The following is a 23421-nucleotide window of genomic DNA, read 5'->3' on the forward strand; positions in this document are numbered from 1 at the left end:
CTGTGTTCAATCAAGAAAACCTACTCCTGACTCGTTTATTCCACCTTTCCGCTTTAGAGTGAAACCAAATTACTTGGTCCGCTCACACAAATAAAATGCAACAATATTAAAATATGATTGACGGTAGGTTGTCCACACCAACTAAGTATAAAGAGCGTTGTCTCTTGTTTTGCCACACATCTTTACTATACACTACTGAGGTATTCTGTATGCGAATCTCTTGTCTGCAATTGCATTTTATTACTAAAGAGTTTTATACTAAGGTTCCTGTGTCTGTGTCATCTATCTGGAAGACTGAATGTTGAAAGAAACTTACATCACCCCATGCAAACGGTCGTTAAGACACTAAAAGCTTACAGAAGGTAGGCAATTAAGATCACAGTTACGAAAACTTAGGACACTAAAGAGGCCCTTCTACGGACTCCAAAAGAAAGATGCCCAGGGTCCCTGCTCATCTGTGTGAATGTGCCTTAGGCATGCTGCAAGGAGGCATGAGGACTGCAGATGTGGCCAGGGAAATAAATTGCGACGTCCATACTGTGATACGCCTAAGACAGCGCTACAGGGAGACAGGACAGACAGCTGATCGTCCTCGCAGTGGCAGACCAAGTATAACACCTGCACAGGATCAATACATCTTAACATCACACCTGCGGGACAGGAACAGGATGACAACAACTGCCCATCAGTGCTCAGACTGTCCGCAATAGGTTGAGAGAGGCTGGACTGAGGGCTTGTAGGCCTTCTGTAAGCCAGGTCCTCACCAGACATCACCAGCAACATGATGTCCTGCAAGACAGGAATGTTAGTGTTCTGCCATGGCCAGCGAAGAACCCGGATCTCAATCCCATTGAGCATGTCTGGGACCTGTTGGATTAGAGGGTGAGGGCTAGAGCCATTCCCCCCAGAAATGTCCGGGAACTTGCGGGTGCCTTGGTGGAAGTGGGGTAACATCTCACAGCAAGAACTGGCAAATCTGGTGCAGTCCATGAGGAGGAGATGCACTGCAGTACTTAATGCAGCTGGTGGCCACGCCAGATACTGACTGTTACTTTTGATTTTGACCCCCACCCCCACCTTTGTTCAGGGACACATTATTCCATTTCTGTTAGTCACATGTCTGTGGAACTTGTTCAGTTTATGTCTCAGGTGTTTAATCTTATGTTCATACAAATATTTACACATGTTAAGTTTGCTGAAAATAAACGCAGTTGACAGTGAGAGGACGTTTCTTTTTTTGCTGAGTTTAGTTGTCTTAAACTCACTGAAGTCTGAGATTTCCCAGTTCCGAGTTTCCAGTTGTTTTGAGTGCGGCAGAAGTCATGCTGGATTGACAGCATGGCCAGTTGAATGTTTATCCTTTTAAGCTTGGAAAATATACCCTTAAACCCAGACTTGGACCACACACCCACTCCACTGAATAGCAGACTAGTGATTGCTTTGCAATGCCTGCAGTTAGCCACTGATTCCTTCCAAACCACTCATTGTTGAAATTGCGATTTCCAATTTCTTGTGTAATGTTTATGTCCATTGGCCGATGAGCACCGATACGTTTTATCGTGGAGGAGAGATTGACTTCATCACAACTCGTATTTGTGAGATGTTTTGACATTGTTGAATGTAACAAGCTGACTGTTTTGAACTACTGGCACACAGCTCGGACACCCATGCATACCCTGCAAGACATGCCAGCAGATGTCTCTTCACAGTCCCCAGAACAGACTATGGGAGGTGTAGAGTACTATATAGAGCCATGACTACATGGAACTCTATTCCAAATCAAGTAACTCATGCAAGCAGTAAAATTAGATTAAAAAACAGATAAAAATACACCTATTGGAACAGCGGGGACTGTGAAGAGACACAAACACAGGCACAGCCATATGCATACACACGATAACATACGCACTGCACTATACACACACGTACACATGGATTTTGAGTTGTAGATATGTGGTAGTAGAATAGTGGCTTGAGGGCACACACTTAATGTGTTGTGAAGTCTGTTGTGAATGTATTGTAGTGTTACTCTTCCTGTGCCCCAGGAAGAGTAGCTGTTGCCTTGGCAGCAGCTAACAGGGATCCATAATAAATACAAATGAGTAAAACAGTATGTAAACATAATTAAAGTGAGGCAGCAGCCTCTAAGGTGTAGGGTTGAGTAACTGGGTCGTAGCTGGCTAGTGAAATTGACTATGTTCAGGGCAGGGTACTGGGTGGAGGCCGGCTAGTGATGGCTATTTAACAGTCTGATGGCCGTCTTGAGATAAAAGCTGTTTTTCAGTCTCTCGGTCCCAGCTTTGATGCACCTGTACTGACCTCGCCTTCTGGATGATAGCGGGGTGAACAGGCAGTGGCTCAGGTGGTTGAAGTTCTTGATTATCTTTTTGACCTTCCTGTGACATCGGGTGCTGTAGGTGTCCTGGAGGGTAGGCAGTGTGCCCCCGGGGATGCGTAGGGCAGATCGCATCACCCTCTTCAGAGCCCTGCAGGTACGGTAAGTGCAGTTGCCGTATCAGGCGGTGATACAGCCCGACAGGATGCTTTCAATTGTGCATCTGTAAAAGTTTGTGAGGGTCTTAGGGTCCAAGCCAAATCTCCTGAGGTTGAAGAGTCGCTGTTGCGCCTTCTTCACCACATTGTATGTGTGGGTGGACCATTTTAGATTGTCAGTGAGTGTACCCTGAGGAACTTCAAGCTTTTCACCTTCTTCACTGCAGCCCGTCAATGTGTATGGGTGCGTGCTCCCTCTGCTGTCTCCTGCAGTCCAGGATCAGTTCCTTCGTTTTGTGGACATTGAGGGAGAGGTTATTTTCGTGGCACCACTACACCTGGCTCCTCACCTCCTCACTGTAGACTGTCTCGTCATTGTTGGTAATCAGGCCTACTACTGTTGCGTCATCAGCAAACTTTGCCACGCAGTCAAGGGTGAACAGGGAGGGGCCCCTGTGTTGAGGATCATCGTAGTGGTGGTGTTGTTTCCTACCTTCTTGTGGTAGCAAGAAGGTTCTGGGATTTTTGCTCACCGTTCTTGTGATCATTTTGACCCCAAGGGGTGAGATCTTGTGTGGAGCCCCAGATCGAGGGAGATTATCAGTGGTCTTGTATGTCTTCCATTTCCTAATAATTGCTCCCACAGTTGATTTCTTCAAACCAAGCTGCTTACCTATTGCAGATTCAGTCTTCCCAGCCTGGTGCAGGTCTACAATTTTGTTTCTGGTGTCCTTTGACAGCTCTTTGGTCTTGGCCATAGTGGAGTTTGAAGTGTGACTGTTTGAGGTTGTGGACAGGTATATTTTATACTGATAACAAGTTCAAACAGGTGCCATTAATACAGGTAACGAGTGGAGGACAGAGGAGCCTCTTAAAGAAGTAGTTACAGGTCTGTGAGCCAGACATTTTGCTTGGTTGTAGGTGACCAAATACTTAGTTTCCACCATAATTTGCAAATAAATTCATTAAAAATCCTACAATGTGATTTTCTGAATTTTTTCTCTCTCTCATTTTGTCTGTCATAGTTGAAGTGTACCTATGATGAAAATTACAGGCCTCTCATCTTTTTAAGTGGGAGAACTTGCACAATTGGTGGCTGACTAAATACTTTTTTGCCCCACTGTACTTGTTTATGAAAGTTTGCAAGCTTAATAGGGATTTTACCCAGATCAAATTTGCATTTGAGTAAGAATTCTAGACCACCAATCTGTTGGAATATTAAATTAGGGATGATACTCCAGATGCAATCCTTATTTCTTAAATAGTTTTGTATCCATTTAATCATAAATATTATATTAGAGGTTTTAAAATCCAGAGCATTCAACCCTCCCTCACCTTGGGTGCTACATATTACCGCTTTAAAAAAATAATCAAATCAAATTTCAAATCAAATTTATTTATATAGCCCTTCGTACATCAGCTGATATCTCAAAGTGCTGTACAGAAACCCTAAAACCCCAAACAGCAAGCAATGCAGGTGTAGAAGCACGGTGGCTAGGAAAAACTCCCTAGAAAGGCCAAAACCTAGGAAGAAACCTAGAGAGGAACCAGGCTATGTGGGGTGGCCAGTTCTCTTCTGGCTGTGCCGGGTGGAGATTATAACAGAACATGGCCAAGATGTTCAAATGTTCATAAATTACCAGCATGGTCGAATAAGAATAAGGCAGAACAGTTGAAACTGGAGCAGCAGCACGGTCAGGTGGACTGGGGACAGCAAGGAGTCATCATGTCAGGTAGTCCTGGGGCATGGTCCTAGGGCTCAGGTCCTCCGAGAGAGAGAAAGAAAGAGAGAATTAGAGAGAGCATATGTGGGGTGAGCCAGTCCTCTTCTGGCTGTGCCGGGTGGAGATTATAACAGAACATGGCCAAGATGTTCAAATGTTCATAAATGACCAGCATGGTCGAATAAGAATAAGGCAGAACAGTTGAAACTGGAGCAGCAGCACGGCCAGGTGGACTGGGGACAGCAAGGAGTCATCATGTCAGGTAGTCCTGGGGCATGGTCCTAGGGCTCAGGTCCTCCGAGAGAGAGAAAGAAAGAGAGAAGGAGAGAATTAGAGAACGCACACTTAGATTCACACAGGACAGCGAATAGGACAGGAGAAGTACTCCAGATGTAACAACCTGACCCTAGCCCCCCGACACATAAACTACTGCAGCATAAATACTGGAGGCTGAGACAGGAGGGGTCAGGAGACACTGTGGCCCCATCCGAGGACACCCCCAGACAGGGCCAAACAGGAAGGATATAACCCCACCCACTTTGCCAAAGCACAGCCCCCACACCACTAGAGGGATATCTTCAACCACCAACTTACCATCCTGAGAGAAGGCTGAGTATAGCCCACAAAGATCTCCGCCATGGCACAACCCAAGGGGGGGCGCCAACCCAGACAGGATGACCACATCAGTGAATCAACCCACTCAGGTGACGCACCCCTTCCAGGGACGGCATGAGAGAGCCCCAGTAAGCCAGTGACTCAGCCCCTGTAATAGGGTTAGAGGCAGAGAATCCCAGTGGAAAGAGGGGAACCGGCCAGGCAGAGACAGCAAGGGCGGTTCGTTGCTCCAGAGCCTTTCCGTTCACCTTCCCACTCCTGGGCCAGACTACACTCAATCATATGACCCACTGAAGAGATAAGTCTTCAGTAAAGACTTAAAGGTTGAGACCGAGTTTGCGTCTCTGACATGGGTAGGCAGACCGTTCCATAAAAATTGAGCTCTATAGGTGAAAGCCCTGCCTCCAGCTGTTTGCTTAGAAATTCTAGGGACAATTAGGAGGCCTGCGCCTTGTGACCGTAGCGTACGTGTAGGTATGTACGACAGGACCAAATCAGAGAGATACAGTGCCTTGCAAAAGTATTCGGCCCCCTTGAACTTTGCGACCTTTTGCCACATTTCAGGCTTCAAACATAAAGATATAAAACTGTATTTTTTTGTGAAGAATCAACAACAAGTGGGACACAATCATGAAGTGGAACGACATTTATTGGATATTTCAAACTTTTTTTAACAAATCAAAAACTGAAAAATTGGGCGTGCAAAATTATTCAGCCCCTTTACTTTCAGTGCAGCAAACTCTCTCCAGAAGTTCAGTGAGGATCTCTGAATGATCCAATGTTGACCTAAATGACTAATGATGATAAATACAATCCACCTGTGTGTAATCAAGTCTCCGTATAAATGCATCTGCACTGTGATAGTCTCAGAGGTCCGTTAAAAGCGCAGAGAGCATCATGAAGAACAAGGAACACACCAGGCAGGTCCGAGATACTGTTGTGAAGAAGTTTAAAGCCGGATTTGGATACAAAAAGATTCCCCAAGCTTAAACATCCCAAGGAGCACTGTGCAAGCGATAATATTGAAATGGAAGGAGTATCAGACCACTGCAAATCTACCAAGACCTGGCCGTCCCTCTAAACTTTCAGCTCATACAAGGAGAAGACTGATCCGAGATGCAGCCAAGAGGCCCATGATCACTCTGGATGAACTGCAGAGATCTACAGCTGAAGTGGGAGACTCTGTCCATAGGACAACAATCAGTCGTATATTGCACACATCTGGCCTTTATGGAAGAGTGGCAAGAAGAAAGCCATTTCTTAAAGATATCCATAAAAAGTGTCGTTTAAAGTTTGCCACAAGCCACCTGGGAGACACACCAAACATGTGGAAGAAGGTGCTCTGGTCAGATGAAACCAAAATTGAACTTTTTGGCAACAATGTAAAACGTTATGTTTGGTGTAAAAGCAACACAGCTCATCACCCTGAACACACCATCCCCACTGTCAAACATGGTGGTGGCAGCATCATGGTTTGGGCCTGCTTTTCTTCAGCAGGGACAGGGAAGATGGTTAAAATTGATGGGAAGATGGATGGAGCCAAATACAGGACCATTCTGGAAGAATGATGGAGTCTGCAAAAGACCTGAGACTGGGACGGAGATTTGTCTTCCAACAAGACAATGATCCAAAACATAAAGCAAAATCTACAATGGAATGGTTCAAAAATAAACATATCCAGGTGTTAGAATGGCCAAGTCAATGTCCAGACCTGAATCCAATCGAGAATCTGTGGAAAGAACTGAAAACTGCTGTTCACAAATGCTCTCCATCCAACCTCACTGAGCTCGAGCTGTTTTGCAAGGAGGAATGGGAAAAAATGTCAGTCTCTCGATGTGCAAAACTGATAGAGACATACCCCAAGCGACTTACAGCTGTAATCGCAGCAAAAGGTGGCGCTACAAAGTATTAACTTAAGGGGGCTGAATAATTTTGCACGCCCAATTTTTCAGTTTTTGATTTGTTAAAAAAGTTTGAAATATCCAATAAATGTCGTTCCACTTCATGATTGTGTCCCACTTATTGTTGATTCTTCACAAAAAAATACAGTTTTATGTTTATGTTTGAATCCTGAAATGTGGCAAAAGGTCGCAAAGTTCAAGGGGGCCGAATACTTTCGCAAGGCACTGTAGGTAGGAGCAAGCCCATGTAATGCTTTGTAGGTTAGCAGTAAAACCTTGAAATCAGCCCTTGCTTTGACAGGAAGCCAGTGTAGAGAGGCTAGCACTGGAGTAATATGATCAATTTTTTTGGTTCTAGTCAGGATTCTAGCAGCCGTATTTAGCACCAACTGAAGTTTATTTAGTGCTTTATCCGTGTAGCCGGAAAGTAGAGCATTGCAGTAGTCTAACCTAGAAGTGACAAAAGCATGGATTAATTTTTCTGCATCATTTTTGGACAGAAAGTTTCTGATTTTTGCAATGTTACGTAGATGGAAAAAAGCTGTCCTTGAAATGGTCTTGATATGTTCTTCAAAAGAGAGATCAGGGTCCAGAGTAACGCCGAGGTCCTTCACAGTTTTATTTGAGACGACTGTACAACCATTAAGATTAATTGTCAGATTCAACAGAAGATCTCTTTGTTTCTTGGGACCTAGAACAAGCATCTCTGTTTTGTCCGAGTTTAAAAGTAGAAAGTTTGCAGCCATCCACTTCATTTATGTCTGAAACACATGCTTCTAGCAAGGGCAATTTTGGGGCTTCACCATGTTTCATTGAAATGTACAGCTGTGTGTCATCCACATAGCAGTGAAAGTTAACATTATGTTTTCGAATAACATCCCCAAGAGGTAAAATATATAGTGAAAACAATAGTGGTCCTAAAACGGAACCTTGAGGAACACCGAAATTTACAGTTGATTTGTCAGAGGACAAACCATTCACAGAGACAAACTGATATCTTTCCGACAGATAAGATCTAAACCAGGCCAGAACTTGTCCGTGTAGACCAATTTGGGTTTCCAATCTCTCCAAAAGAATGTGGTGATCGATGGTATCAAAAGCAGCACAAAGGTCTAGGAGCACGAGGACAGATGCAGAACCTCGGTCCGATGCCATTAAAATGTCATTTACCACCTTCACAAGTGCGTCTCAGTGCTATGATGGGGTCTAAAACCAGACTGAAGCATTTTGTATACATTGTTTGTCTTCAGGAAGGCAGTAAGTTGCTGCGCAACAGCCTTTTCTAAAATTTTTGAGAGGAATGGAAGATTCGATATAGGCCGATAGTTTTTTATATTTTCTGGGTCAAGGTTTGGCTTTTTCAAGAGAGGCTTTATTACTGCCACTTTTAGTGAGTTTGGTACACATCCGGTGGATAGAGAGCCGTTTATTATGTTCAACATAGGAGGGCCAAGCACAGGAAGCAGCTAATGAGGTTTATTCCTCCATATGAAGTTAAATCATTTAGTATCAACCATTTTAGTTACTGACAGAGGAACATCCAAGGCAAGGGAGGTATAAACTCATCTGGACCTTCAGATTGTGATAAAAGTACACATCCAGATAAAGAAAGATCTCTTAATGACCAGGAGGTAAATCTCTTTCCAATTGTCTCTACAATAGGAGAGATATTTAAAAGTTGGCCCTTTCTTTCTGATCTTTGCTAACTGTAATACCAAGATATGTGATCACATCTTTTACAGGGATATTACATACTGAGTTTAAGTCACATCTTTTTAGCGCAAATAACTCACATTTCCTCATATTCAGAGATAAACCTGATACATGTGTGAAGGCATTAATACACTTAATAGCTTTCCTGACTTCATTATGATCTTTAAAGAAAATGGTGGTGTCGTCAGCCAATTGTGAACGTTTTCTCTCTTTGTCTTGTATCTGAATACCCCTAGAACTATCCTTATTTATATTAAGTGCCATAACTTGTGACCAAAAAAATAAGAAAGGAGAAATTAAGCATCCTTGTTTAATTCCACGTCTAATGTCGAATCTTTGTAAAGTTCCATGGGATAATTTAACAGAGCTGTTACTATTATTGTAAAGTGTCTTAATTACACTTTGAAAATATTGACCAAAACATTGAAGAGTCTGTTGTGGTAATTTCCTGTATTACTAAGTGAAAGGAGAGTTAACAAACCACAAACCACACACAAGTCAGAGTTATACTTTAAAACTTCATCTTTTAATAATATGAGCTTCAACATAGCCCTGTGACTCTCAGATCAATTCAGTGTCTATAAATGAATTCAACATAATGGCAACTGAGATCTTTTATAGCAAAGATCCACCCCTCTCAACTCACAATGACGAACCACAGGTCTTAGGAAAACTGCACAAAAGAAGACTTTTACTTGAGAGAGGAGTATCCCATAGCCAGAGAGCATTAGCTATAAATTATTGTCCAGTTTGCTCTCTTAGACGAGGTTCTACTTCTCATTCTTGTTACTTCCTATTACCAAAACATTACCTTATCCAATGGCATATATCAATTGTCAATTCTAGATACCCCAATCTCAAATTCAACCCCTCCTGGACAAGCTCACGGAGAGGAGTGAGCCTCTAGGTCATATACCATGAAAGACAAGTTTCGACATCAGAGGGGACATACAATGGTTCCAGACACTGCCATACTCCTCCCCCCAATGGGAAAAGTAGGGAGTGACTGGAGTAGACATTGTGGAGCCAAGAGATAATTGGTTCCCCCTCAATCATCCCTTCACATGGTTTAAAAGATACATTCACATATGAAGACAAGCCTGACCTCTCCCCTCTCTGGTCCCCAAGTGACTTTCCCACATAAGCATATTTATGAAAGTAGATAAAACATCTTATTTACCAATGTTACCTAACTAATTCTGATTCTGCTATGACAAGTCTCAAAAAGAAAATAATGTTCAACTGTATCAAATGCCTTGTAAGTCTACAAATAAAATAAAGCTATCTTCCATAATGTGCTCATTATAGTCTATCAAGTCCAATACTAGTAGAATATTATTACATATGTGTCTGCCCTTCATAAAACCAGACTGGGTATCATCAATGATTTGGTCAAGACCTTTTTTAAGTCAAACTGTAAAGATGGATGCAAGTAGCTTTCCATCATTGTTCATTAATGTGATTGGTCTCCAATTTTCTAACATCATAGAATCTTTGTTTGGTTAGGGTATTACAGAAATTAGGCCTTGTGTCATAGAAACAGGCAGGATCCCTAAATCAATGCCTCCTTAAAAACATTAAATATAAATTCAGTAATATCCTCCTGAAAATATTTATAGAATTCACTGCCCTCATTCCCTGGAGATTTGTTCTCTTTTAACTTGCAGATATTGTTTTATTTCATTGATAGAAATAATTTAATCACAAGACTTTTGGAAGTCTTCATCTATGAATTTTGCACAGTCTCTGACAGAGTCTAGAAAGGCAGATATGTCACTAGTAGGACAGGCATTACTGGTATAAAGGTTACCATAGAATTATGAAACATATTTTGAAATATCTTTGGGGTTTTCATTTTCTTTGCCATCTATATTAAGCTTATGAATATATGTATATTCAGAATTTTTTCTTTCTAAATTGTGAAAGTCTTTAGCATTTTTTTCCACCTTCCTCCAACCATCTCCTTCTTGATCTTACAAATGCCCCTTTTGCTTTCTCTTCATACATCCGGTCCATTTCTAGTTGTAAAGAGAATAACTGACTCTTTCCTTCTTCATCAAGGTCCTCCATAGAGATTAGAGAAAGTATTTCCTTAACAAGTTTATCTTCCCTCAATCTTTTAAGTTCAGCAATTTCTTTACCTCTCTTCATGGCTGTTTGTCTTATTTCATACTTCATTAATTCCCAATATTTCCCATAAGACTTAAATAGTTGGTCTTTCCTCCAATTGTCTTGTATAATATCTTTGGCATCCATCTTGAAATTAGCATCTTCCAACAGTCTACTACTGAGTTCCAATAACTCCCGATTCGGTTTAACTTCAGATCCATGAATATTTAAAGATAACAATATAACTTTATGATCAGTAAGAATTGATGGTTCAATTGATACCTTGACTACAGAATTATCTAATGAATTAGAAATAAACCAGAAGTCAATTATTGACATGTCCTTGTTACTCCAAGTGAATTCCTTTTTCATCAGGATCTCCAAATATCGACTAATCCAAGACACTAATCCAAGGTTATTAAACTCAGGATTAACAATGCTGGATCTGTTAGGAGGGAGATATCTGACAATCATCACATTAGATACAGAAATAAAATCTCCACCTGAGATAATTTTGAAATCCTGAAATACACCTATAACTCTATTAATCACTTAATCAAATTCTAAAAAATAATATCTTGTTATTTTGTTTGTTGTTGGATGCATAAATATTCCCTAATAAAAACAGTTCACTGTTGAAATGTACTGTTAAAATGAATCAATGTCCAGAGTGGTGAGTCTTACTACTGTTGACCTTCCCTTTAAATGCACCTCTTAAAACTGCTACACCTACAGCGTGGTTGTTGCCATATGATATCGTTATCCCATTGATTTTTCCAAAAAGATAGATCAGAACAACAAGCATGAGTCTCTTGTAAAAAGTAAAAGTCTGCATTAAACCGTTTGAAATACAGGAAAATAGCCGTACGCTTGAGTAAATTATGAATAGACATAAACTTCAACCAACAACCTTGTTATGCTAATATAAGCTTTTCCTAATAATATGTAACTCAAAAGGATGTCCATCCCATTATTAACCTCTCCAACAAAAAACAAAACAAATGTTGGTCATAAAGTTATTAAAGTTTTCTTAGTCCCACAAGGAGGAGACATTGTGTAGACTTTACAATAAGCAGTTATTCACCTATAGTTAGTGTTTAGTGTACCAGTTCTCAGGTCAGCCTTTTCTCATTCAAGTGTTTGTGTACATTTTTTATAATAAAAGGCTGCTTTTCACCTGGCAATCCGTTTTTTTGCCTGACAGTTCTGTCCGATTTAGACTCTGGCTCTCTCTCAAATGTTCTGGTTTGGCCGCATTTCTTTCCCATCAATGATCACTCCTGCACCGATAAAAAAAATCAGTTTTCACTGCCTTTCGAGCTGCAGCCACCATTGGCCAGTTTCTCTCTCGTCACTTTGTCTGCTGAGGTCAGATCCTCCGTGAACCTCAATTTTTGCTTGATGAGGAATTCACAATTCTTCGCTTGCCTCCAGAGAAGATCCCATGTAGATCTGTTGGTGAACCGGATGATGGTTGTCCTCGGTCTCTTGTCTTGATCCTTGAGTCTTCCCAAACGATGGACAATGTCTACATTTTCCTGAAGTTTGGCTTTTGATTCGGGAATGACAGCTCCACAGATGTCAACAACTCTGCATTTGATGTTCTTACCCACCTGCTCTGGAATTCCATGGAGCATCGGGTTCCACCTGCGCTGGTACCTATCCGCCTCATTCACCTTTTGCTCGGGTTCAGCCACCTTTTCATTTTCTTGGCAGATAACTTCCACTTTCTTCATGTCACTTTTGAGGGTTTTCACTTCTCCAAAGATAAAGTCAGATTTTTTAATGGTCTCAATTTATCGTATTCTCCCTAACCATGACCTCCAAGCCATTTGCCCTTTCATCCATGTTTGCAGTCAACAGCATTAAAATATTGTTTTGCATCTCAAGAAGTGACATACCCTCTTGGCCTCATCTTTTTCCCCTGGGGCTTGACTGGAGTGCCGGGGTCATAGGTTAACGGCCTGAACTGGGGACTGGAGGGGCGCAAGTTGTGAGCTCACCACATTTTCATCACCCATTGCAGTATTTCCCCCCACAGTAACATTTTGAAGAGGAATACCCAAAATCATACCTTCTTTTGTGGTTAATTGTCCATCTGACGATCTCTCCATTTCTTTCCTTTTGGTTCTGGTCATGGAAGTTTCCATGTACGTTAGCCAGCTAGCTCAAAAACTAGCTTGTCGATCTAGTGTTGTCGCATACTTAGTTTCAGAGGTGAATAACTTGCAGAAAGTAATCAATTACTTTGGTAAATAAACTAAACCATATTCATACGGGGTTTTATGACCATAGAAATAATCCAGTAATTATAATTATCTGCACCTCCCTCTGCCATTGTTTTGTCTCAAGATTCAGACCATTAATGGTGTTTTTATTCCATTCCGGGTTTTTATGAGCACCATTAGACCAACAGCATGTGCTCATACTTCACCTGGGTTAAGCCTGATTAGGTTCTCATTTAGGCTTACTTACCTTACTCCAGGACTCCATCGTCTCTGACTAACTAAGCCAAATTTAAGCCACGTTCATGAAAGCTACATAAAATGTCCTAGTTTAACTGGTACACATTAAGGCCTACTCCTGGCTTAATCTAAGCCCTGTCTGCTCAAATTTTGAAATGACCTTTTCTCTCCTTCAATTATTCCCACAATGTGATCGTATACAAATGTCAGCAAGGTTTGAAATGGTTTTAGTCAAACATATTTGTTTGGGCTTCTTGAGGTCAATTTGTATTCTACAAATTATTTGTAATTATGTTCTGGCCCCCGACCATCCGCTCAAGAAAAACATTGGCCCACGTCTGAATCTAGTTGATTATCCCTGGCCTACATGATTAGATTATTATGGACAAAAGAGCAAAACAATTTGTATTTGTCAAAGGGTAGCCAAGCATTGATGATCATGTCACCAGAATAAGACACTCAATATTTATTGGAAAGGAGCATCAAGCTCATTCCCTTGAATTTTCACCATCCTGTGAAGTTCATCACAACTTATTTCATCTGTAGCCTAATAAACTGCATGCTTACCTGACAAATCATAGTGGCAGGACCACACATGTCATCGCGTGACTCTAAAAGTACTTCGATATGGTTATTATATCAATATTTGCGCATAAAAGCGTCTGACATTTATTGCATAATACATTTTACCGATATAAAAAGACCCCACTTGGTCAAAATGTCTGTTTACCAGGCCTGTCATAAACATTTTATCTGACGTGCTTTACGCACATAACACGTCTGGATGGAAACCTGGTTAATGATATAAAAATCTTTGTCATAGATGAATAGTGTAAACATTTAATTATATTTGCCGACACGGTCAAATTTTGGCACCAGTAGAGTGGCTATCAAGTAGCTATATAAACTACGACCCCTCCGCAAACACTCTAATGTTGGTTACAAGGTGGTACTTATTTAAATTAAGCGAATATCATGCTACCATTGGTGCATTAAAATAAGCGTTAGGGTGATGTCATCCTATCCCCTTAATAATCCCGCCTCCTTAATCCAAGTGTTTGGCATGGCATACTTTGGTCATCACACTTTAATCTGGTTTCATCCAATTTCATGAAAAACATGATTTTGACTGTTCATGAACTTTAAGCAACCATCATTGCTGTTAGTATGACAAGCATATGCTTCTACTTAGAATTGCAACGTATGATAAGGGAACAGGATGGGTGAAGAGCAATGATTATTATATTTATATTTCCTGACCCTGTTTCACCTTTAATTCACAGCGCTTCTGATGAGAGCCATGTTATTGGTTACTCTCTGAGGCTCTGACAAAACTGTCCAACCGCATTAATTTAGAGTTTATTGCGTTTAGGGTTTGTATTTCATTTCTTTACCAAACAAGATAACAAGGTTAAGGTAATACATATGAAAATAGTAAATGTTGACTTCAAAGGTTTGATAGTTTGCTGTGTTTTCGTGACTGGAAATGCAGTGTCTTCCACACACGTTCAGTGAACTTGTAATAGGGTGACACCTAGTGGACTGTCTCATTTATCTAGCTTCCTTGTTTGCTAGAGGACTGTCTCATTTATCTAGCTTCCTTGTTTGCTAGAGGACTGTCTCATTTATCTAGCTTCCTTGTTTGCTAGAGGACTGTCTCATTTATCTAGCTTCCTTGTTTGCTAGAGGACTGTCTCATTTATCTGGCTTCCTTACTTGTTTGCTAGAGTGTCTCATTTATCTGGCTTCCTTACTTGTTTGCTAGAGGACTGTCTCATTTATCTGGCTTCCTTACTTGTTTGCTAGAGGACAGTCTCATTTATCTAGCTTACTTGTTTGCTAGTGGACTGTCTCATTTATCTGGCTTCCTTACTTGTTTGCTAGAGGACTGTTTCATTTATCTGGCTTCCTTACTTGTTTGCTAGAGGACTGTCTCATTTATCTGGCTTCCTTACTTGTTTGCTAGAGGACTGTCTCATTTATCTGGCTTCCTTACTTGTTTGCACTATTTCAATATGTAAATAATATTACTGAGAACAACCAGATTCAATAAAGTAGATTATGTTGCAACGTTGAGGTGTGTACAGTACTTCCTTCACATGACAGCTGGATAATGTTATGGAAGATCTACAGATTAGTAGATCAGTGTTTTGTTTCGCAACCCTAAGGGTTTTCCAAGGTCAGAAATTCACAAGATCAAAAAACAGGCGTTACTACAGAATGACAATGACTTCATGTAAGATTTGGCTTGTCTTTGGTAAAAATAATTGGGAGCCACTGCATTAGATGACTGGAGCAGGAGATCAATGGATACTGTGACTTTATTAGCCTGAAGGCCATAATGTACTCAAATACAGCAACAAATAAAAAAATAAACTACAGAATGAGACGCTTGAATACAGCATTAAGTGACTCAATGGAAAAACAGGTAAAAAAAAACAGACTTGAATCCAGCTGTGCTACATTAACCATATTATAGACCTGCTTGACAAGTTGTATCATGCCCACAAATTGACATTGGGCAGTGGGGGAGACAAAAAACAGACAAAAAAAATAAAGTTCAATGCCACTTGCTGAGTAGCCTTTCCAGTGCTGCCTCTAGCCTTTAAGAACCCCCCCCCCCCCTCCAGTTTGGAACTCTGTAGTGAGTGTTGCAACAGGGGACAGACAATCTTTGCGCTCTACAGCACGAGCTTGTGTGGCCTACCACTTCGCAGCAGAGCTGTTGTTTCTCCAAGAAGTTTCCACTTCACAATAACAATTGACCGAGTAGCTCTAGACAAACTGACTTGTTGGAGAATGTGGAACCCTATGACAGTGCCCCGTTGAAAGTAACTGAGCTCTTCAGTAAGGCCATTCTACTGCGAATGTTTGTCTATGGAGATTGAATGGCTGTGTGCTCGATTTTAAACACCTGTCAGCAACAGGTGTGGCTGAAATAGACAAATCCACATATACTTTTGTGTGTGTAAAAATCAATGGAGGACCCCCTGGAGGTCAGGGCCCCTGGCTCAACTACCTTACCTAGCAATCTTAAAATGTTTTGCTGACATGGGCTCATTGAGCGACTGTCATAAGTGGGAAACTACTGATACACAACAAAATGTCAAAATTGCACCTGGTGTATTCTACTTTTCAAAAGTGAGTTGAGACCCGACAGTTCCTTGAAAAAGAAAAGGGCAGCGCGTAGTCTGCCTATAGGAAGAGGCGAATCCAAGTCTGTCGTAGCTGCTGCACATAAACATTTTTGGGGAATAATCTTCAAATTAACACTAATAATTCAACAAATGGAATCAAATCCACTCAGTTAAGCCAATGTAAAGGTGTGTGAACCAAAGTCAAAGTATAACACTGGCCAAAGCTGTTGTCACACTGAAATAAACCCAACTTCATGAGGGAAGCACACATGGCAAGTATGAAAAACATTTAAAATTAAAACTGTTTATTTTAACATGTGTTGTGTTTCTGAACATCATTTTAAACAACTTATTCAGCTCTGCTTCCCTCAGCTGGTCGAACTGAAAACTAATACAGCGCCTCCTTCTAGACAGTTCTGGAAAGGTCTATGTTGAACCCCTAAATGATCCCCCTTATTGTGTAAAATAAACCTTAGGTTATATTTACATTTAGATTTTTTTTTTGCATTAACCAAAATATTTGTTGTTGAAAAATAGATTTCCCTTCTTCATAATGTCTCTAATTGGTCGCTGAAGCAGCATTTCACAAACTGAGTTCATAATATTATAAAATTTAGCCAGTGTTCAACATGTTGTCTATTTATCCATCTCAGCTCCATCTTGATTCGACGGCAGAAGACAAACAACTTAAAACAAACAAGTCTTGTATAAATCTGAATTGTAACAGAATTGAACCGGTGAGTTGAATCGTTGACAGTTGTCAATGAGATTTCATGACATCATACAGGGGAAGTACCTAAAATCAGCACTTATACAATGGATGGGATACCGTTGGTTTAAGCTATAAAAACAATAGAACCTAGAGTGTATAAAACACACAAAACACCTGTCCATTTAAAACAAGTGTCTAAAGTGCCACAAATAACTATCCTGGTGGATTTATGTATGGTGTGTGGTAATTAGACCCAGGGAGGTCCTGGTCCTGGAGCTGCCCAGGGACTCCGGGCAGGGCTGTGGCCCAAGTAGGCTCCTCTGTAGTGGGGAGGGCTGGGAGGTAAGGCTGGGCCGTGCCGGGGGGACAGAAAGCCTTCATGTCCTGGAAAGAAGGGCTGAGGGTGGCAGGGTCTAGACACCATAACAAATGGGGGGCTGGGGAGCCTTCTGTACTCCTGTGACTGCACGCCCCTCATCTTCATGGGGAAGGGACCAGAGTGGGGATTGGGTCCAATTCCCTGGGGCATTGTATTGTGGGGGTACGGGAGGACCTGGGGTGTAAACTCGTCAGGGTTAGAGTGAACGAAGTGCGGGCCAGGGGTGGTTCTAAACCAATCAGAAACCACTTGGTGGGGGTCACAGTTTATTCTGTGGCCCTCTGGGAATGGCAGGTAGGAGCCAGGGTCAGTCTCATACTCCTGCGGACCTGATCTATAGGTGTCAGGGGTCAGCTGTGTGCCTCCATAGGCCCATGCTTCTCTGTACTCAGCCTCACATAACTGCACCTGCTGCATGGCTGCTATGTCACCCATACGACTGCTCATCTCTTCTCGGTGAAGGGCTGGCCCTGCATGATCTCTATGAAGGGCTATGTCATGTCTGAGATCTGCTGTGTCAACCTTATGAAGCCCTACGGCACCCCTATGAGTTCCTGTGAACCCCTGCGCCTGGTGCCGTTGTGGAGGCTGGCCTTGCAAATACTGTTGGTGGTAAAAGTCTGAGTTCTCCTCCCTCTCTCCATCCTTTCCTTCCTCTCTCTCCCCCTCCTCCTCCACCATGACCTCCACGATGAGCCCAACTCCATTCTGAATTTCAGCTCTGCATCGCTCCTCTTCCTCCATCAACTGACGGTCAGTTAGCTCCTCTCCTGTAGCATACCAACAGTCAGTTGTCACTTCTGTTGTAAAAGACTGATTTTCAGTTGATCGTTCTCCTGTTTGGTACATTTTGTCAGTTGACCTGCTTCCTGTGGAAAACCCACTGTCTGTTATCCTCTCTCCAGTAGAGTACAGACTGTCAGTTGTCCTGTCATCCTCTGCAAGCCTCTGTGCCCCAGAATGACACTCATTCCCCCTCTCCTCCTCCTGTTCTTCTTCCATTAGAGGAGTGTCTGTCAAGCTCTCCTTCAAGAGACGGCCGGTAGTGAAGAGAATCGGCCCGGCAACAGACGCTGTGTCAGTGATGTCTCTGGCACAGGCTAGACCGGGGTAAATACTGCCTTGTCGGTTGTTCTGCCCCACTCGGACATGGAACTTTGTGTCAGTGAGTCGGTTATTTTCTGAATACAGCTGGTCAGTTCGGTCCTGCTCTCTCCTGAGGTAAACCAGGTCAGTTGTGTTTTTCTCTCTGCCATCGTACAAAGCATAGTCGGTGAACCTCTGTTCCCCTCCGAGATACAGACTGTCTTTCTCTGTGTCCTCGTCTCCCATAGTCAGCTGCTCATCAGGTATGGCTGGGCTCAGTCTCATAGTCGAAGTGTGTGCATGTCCCGGAGTGCGTCTCAGTCCCGGAGTGTGTGTATTTTCGAGTCTTGCGGCAACTGAGTTTCCCGGCTGGCCAAGCAAACGTGAGGGATCGGGAGAGGGTTGGAGTGAGGCATCTACGGTGGGGGAGTGAAGGGGTGAGGCGTATCTGAGGGAGGAGGGGGAGGTTTCCAGGCTGAAGGAGTTCCTCTCCAACAGCCAGGGGCCGTCCGTCATAGATAGACTGACCTTGAACACCGGCTCACAGCGAATCAGCTTTGCAGGAACCCCCTGCAGTCCCGCCCCCTTCCCCTCAGGCCCGCCAAGAGACGTCTGACTTCCAGCTGTGACATTTGGGGTCGGGGAAAGAAAGGGGTCATGCTGCCATGATGAGGCAGGACGCTTCAGTGAAGCACCTTAAGTGAGACAAAAGGAGACGAAGAGAGCGAGGGAGAGAGAAAGAGGCAACGAGAGAGAGAAAGACACTCACAAAGAAGAGGAGTGATAAATGTTAGTAAAAAGTTATACATTTTTCTATAGGCAAAATAAAGAAAACACAATGTGTGTAGCAGGGAATGATTCAGGGGACGTAAATCATAAAAAATGAATTAAAGGGCCAGTGCTGTCAAAAATGTGACTTTCCTGCGTTTTATGTACATTTCCACACTAGGAGTTGGAATACTACTGTGAAAATTATGATAATGCCCTTTTAGTGCAAGAGCTGTTTGAAAAGACCGCCTGACATTTCAGCCTGTTTTGGTGGAATGTAGTTTTGGCCTGCCTGGTGACATCACCATCCGGTAAATTAGTTAATAGACCAATAAGAAAGAGTTCCAAACCAGTCTACCAATAACAGCTAGTTTTCGTTTTTGCCCCCTCCCCCACTTAGACCACTCCCAGACAGTCCTAGCAAAATGACTGCTCTTGCTTGAGAAATTGCTCTTGCCAAGAAGCTATTTTTGTATATTTTTTTCAATTTTGATTGAAAATCACAGGAAGGTACTTAATTATTATTTGACACGGGGATGAAAACAGCTGCATTGGGGCTTTAAACTAACTGTCAAAAAGTTATTTCCAACACAGTGGTACCCAATGTCTTTAACCACCCATTAACAAAGTTGGCGCATCATCCCATGAGGTCATACACTCACCAACCAGTGGCTTGCTTCCATGGAGAAACTCCTCCTCCAACAAACTAAGCCGTGATTGGATAGAGACACTCTGCTGCAACACAGGGGACTTCTCCGATTGGCTAGATGAGTTCCGACTCTGGGTGGTCGGACTCCTCCATAGGACGGTTCGGTTGTCAAGCTGGACAACAGGCCTCTCTGGTTGGACGGAGAGCCTCCGAGGCGATATCACGGTTCTCTGTGACTGGATGGTAAGATACTCTGACTGGACTGATTGCTTCACTGATTGGCTCTGAAGATCTCTCTGCTCCCTTTCAGTCCTGATGGCATGCAAGAGGATGAGAGCTGGAAGAGAGAGAGAGAGAGAGAGAACGATAGATCCGGGGGGGGGGGACGACGACGACACAGCGTGAGTGACGCTGACTGGTACAAAGAGAAAAAAAAACTGATGGATGAAGGAGAAGAGAGAATATGGACTGACCATCACTCTCGCTGTGTGTTGTCATATCGTCATACATGGCAGCATCCAACTTCAGCACCTAACAGAAAGACAGGACAGAGGAGATTTGCACGCACACACACACACACATCACCCCAGCATGCACAGACACACATACCTGTACGTCCCCGGTTCCTTCTCTCTTCTCTAGTATTTGAGCCATCTCCATAAGAGGCCGGGCCAGCTTGGACAGGTCAGGAGGACTCTGCTTCCACTCTGACACAAAGTGAGGGTGATGGGCTTTCTATACAACGACAGCCACAGGAGAGAGGAAACACACAACTGGTATACATGCAGCTGTATTAGGCTAGTTGTAGGTCAGTGATTGTGTAGAGCAGTGTTTCGCATTCCCCAACGGGGTGCACATTTTTGTTTTTGTCCTAGCACTAAAACACCAGATTTAAAAAAAATACTCATCAAGCCTTTGATAAGAACGTGGTGTGTTAATGCTAGGGCACAAAAAAAAAATATGCACCCCTTTGTGTCCCTGGGACCAGGATTGAGAAACCCTGGTGTAAGGAGGTGTGGTTTAACCGTACAGGTATTACAATAAGACATCAGAATCATTAAGTAGCTTGTGAGTAGAGAGCACAGATCCAGAAACACACATCCCACACTCACAATGTAGTTGTATCGGTGGAGACTCCCCATGATGTGGCTCCTGACATCAGCCTTACTGAGACGACACACACACACCTCACACAGGTACACCGCCTCAGAGTCCCTGCCGAGTGTCACACACTCTGTCACACAGCCCAGACCTAAAAACACACACACGTGAAGTACACACAGGTCTAAAGTACACACATTGGTCTAAAACACAGACGTATCATTTACAAAAACACAGAGTTGTTCCTGACCGATTATGGGCTGCAGTCTGTTCTTGTTGTTCAGATACACCCTAAGGGAGTTGGACAGCAGGCTCTGGCCACACACAGCTACATGAGGATGAGAGAATGAATGAATGACAATGAAAGGAAGAAAGAGGATACCGAATGGATGAATGAGGATGAATAAAGAGCTGATAACCCATTGCCTACCATTGTGTGCTCCTCCAGGCTGCATAGTGGCAGACCTCAGGTGTCAAACACCCTAACAACCGAGAAAGAAAAAAATGCGACAGAGTAGATGGAGAAACAGAGAGAGGGAGGCAGGGGGGGGGGGGGGAACACTGTGTGCAAACACCACAAGGTGGCTCAACAACACCAGTCACTGCAAATACGGGGCTGCAAGGGACAGAAGCAGATATCAGCTATGTTTTTTTAATAATATCGAGATAATGCATTATCTAGCTGCTATATCACACTCTACATCTGTCAGTTTGAGTCTTGACTCAAATGGGTGCTGTAAAGTCAATCTCATTTTGCCATGCTCGATTGACAATTGGCATTGATCCCAATCAATTCCATAAAATAGACTCCTGCTCACGTTTAACGGTGCAATGTTTCACAATATCATATTTCACACAGTTTGACCATACAAATATATTGCCAAATCCATTCTTACCAACACAAGACTTGAAAATGAAGCCGACTTTCAGTCTCACCATTCGTCTTTGTCGATGATGCACGAGCATGTGAAAGGTGATGTAGCTGATTGACTGGCGTCACCAAGGTGTGCTGATAAAAAGTCAAATATAACTCAACTACAGGACTCGATCTATATTTGCGAGATAGAAGAACATACAAATCCTTAATGTAGATATAATAATTAATCTCGGCAAGAACAGAGCGCAATGTGCTAAAATTGAAGAATAGGTCAGTAACAACTTGAATGTGGTCACTGGCCTGACTGGCTAACGCGTCAGCAATATTTTCTTCCAAATGTTTTAGCAAAACGAAAGTGGCTAGCCAATAGTCAAGAAACAAAACTGGAGTGTCAGGATAAAAACATTCGACAAGCTACCAAATCAAGGCTCGTATGAAAACTGAAGTATAAATGTCACTCTCGCCAAGCTATCGTTAACAATCAAATGTGTGCGAAGGAAACTCCGACAGAACTTAAATTACATTAACGCTAGCTAGCCAGCAAGCAACTAGCTAGCCAGCAAGTTAAAAAAAGTTATCCATATGGCTAATTAACATATAACAATAGAATGACCTACCGGTCTGTACTCCACGTCAGTGGAAATGGTGTGTTTGATCTGTCTTTCTGAAATAAATTGTTAAAAGAGATTACTGACACGGATTATCAACTCGACGACCGCACTGCGTAAAGCATGAGGTCAGATACAGCGGGAGAAACTCAAGAGTACGGAACCAAAGAGGGGTGAGGAATTTATTACAGTCTGTTAATCGCACGTCTTCCTTTCGTAAATCAGAGTTTGAGCGGTAATAAAAATGATTATAATTGAATGGGTCAAAATGATACACAATAAAACTAAATTCTCTAGTTTACTTTCATCTCCACAGGAAATCTTTGAAGAGCAATGTGAGAGCTCAAAAAGTGTACATTATATTGTCCTGCATGACATGAAGTTGGCTATGAAACACTAAAGAACAAAACAGCCATAAAGATAATGTTGCTGTATGAAGAGTTCCCGGTCTGTGTAATGTCACCATCAACTGAACATACAAAACCCTCTGCCAGTCAAACGTGGACTGCCATCTGGAAAGATGCCTTCCAAGTTACCATCCTCAGTGAGCTGTCTGCAATTCTAGCAGACATGCTCTCTCTGGCTTTACTCAGGAGCTAATGAATCTTGAACAGCTTCCTTTTCTCACCTCCACAGTCTTAATCTTTTATCCTGTTCAAGAGTTATACATTTGTCTATTGACATAGTGTTCTAATTTTACTCAATGTATGGTAATTGATTCATCATACTAAATCTATTAGAATGAGGGTGTGTGTAATTCTTAGTGTCCTTTTAGAGTCTCAAAGAATTTGATTTAAATATGTTTGTGATTTTGAAGGTGTGGGAGTAAAGAGGAGTTATGGGTTGTAGAAATGCACATAAGAGATGGGAACAAAGAGGGTGTACAGAAGGATGTTGTGTGGAGAGATCCCCCAAGGGTGTATAGATACATATGATGTTGCTTGAAATTTAGTTGTAGTCTTGTCTCTGCTTATAATGAGAAGAGAAACAAAATAAAAACTTTAGGACTGGTAGACTTGTGCCAGCAGTATTATGAGAATAGGCTACTATCAGTATCATGTGTGAAGGTTGTTGGGAAATGTTG

The 23421-nt window shown here is 42.3% G+C and overlaps 1 protein-coding gene and 1 long non-coding RNA gene across 10 annotated transcripts; one reads left to right on the plus strand and one right to left on the minus strand.

The window, feature by feature from the left end:
* Positions 1–15323: 15323 nt before the first annotated feature.
* On the minus strand, positions 15324–22505 carry si:ch211-199g17.2 (uncharacterized). 9 transcript variants are annotated; one of them, XM_020505204.2, is made up of 9 exons: positions 22347–22505; positions 21749–21901; positions 21283–21468; positions 21103–21180; positions 20864–21003; positions 20361–20486; positions 20225–20282; positions 19765–20088; positions 15324–19029 (listed from the first exon to the last, which is right to left on the minus strand). In XM_020505204.2, exons 3-9 carry the CDS (start codon positions 21305–21307, stop codon positions 17117–17119), a joined length of 2664 nt encoding a protein of 887 aa, XP_020360793.1. In that variant the 5' UTR covers positions 21308–21468; positions 21749–21901; positions 22347–22505; the 3' UTR covers positions 15324–17116. The 9 variants fall into 9 exon arrangements, with proteins under 9 accessions (XP_020360793.1, XP_031649072.1, XP_020360798.1 ...); XM_031793212.1 differs by having other exon boundaries at positions 21283–21334; positions 21749–21861; positions 22347–22496; XM_020505209.2 differs by having other exon boundaries at positions 21283–21334; positions 21789–21861; positions 22347–22474.
* LOC116354343 (uncharacterized) lies at positions 22091–23082 on the plus strand. Its single transcript, XR_004203561.1, has 2 exons — positions 22091–22510; positions 22654–23082. It is a non-coding gene; the product is annotated as an uncharacterized LOC116354343 (long non-coding RNA).
* The last annotated feature ends 339 nt before the right edge of the window (positions 23083–23421 follow it).

The sequence above is a fragment of the Oncorhynchus kisutch genome, linkage group LG17 (genome assembly GCF_002021735.2).
Source record: "Oncorhynchus kisutch isolate 150728-3 linkage group LG17, Okis_V2, whole genome shotgun sequence".
Classification (NCBI taxonomy): Eukaryota; Metazoa; Chordata; class Actinopteri; order Salmoniformes; family Salmonidae; genus Oncorhynchus; species Oncorhynchus kisutch.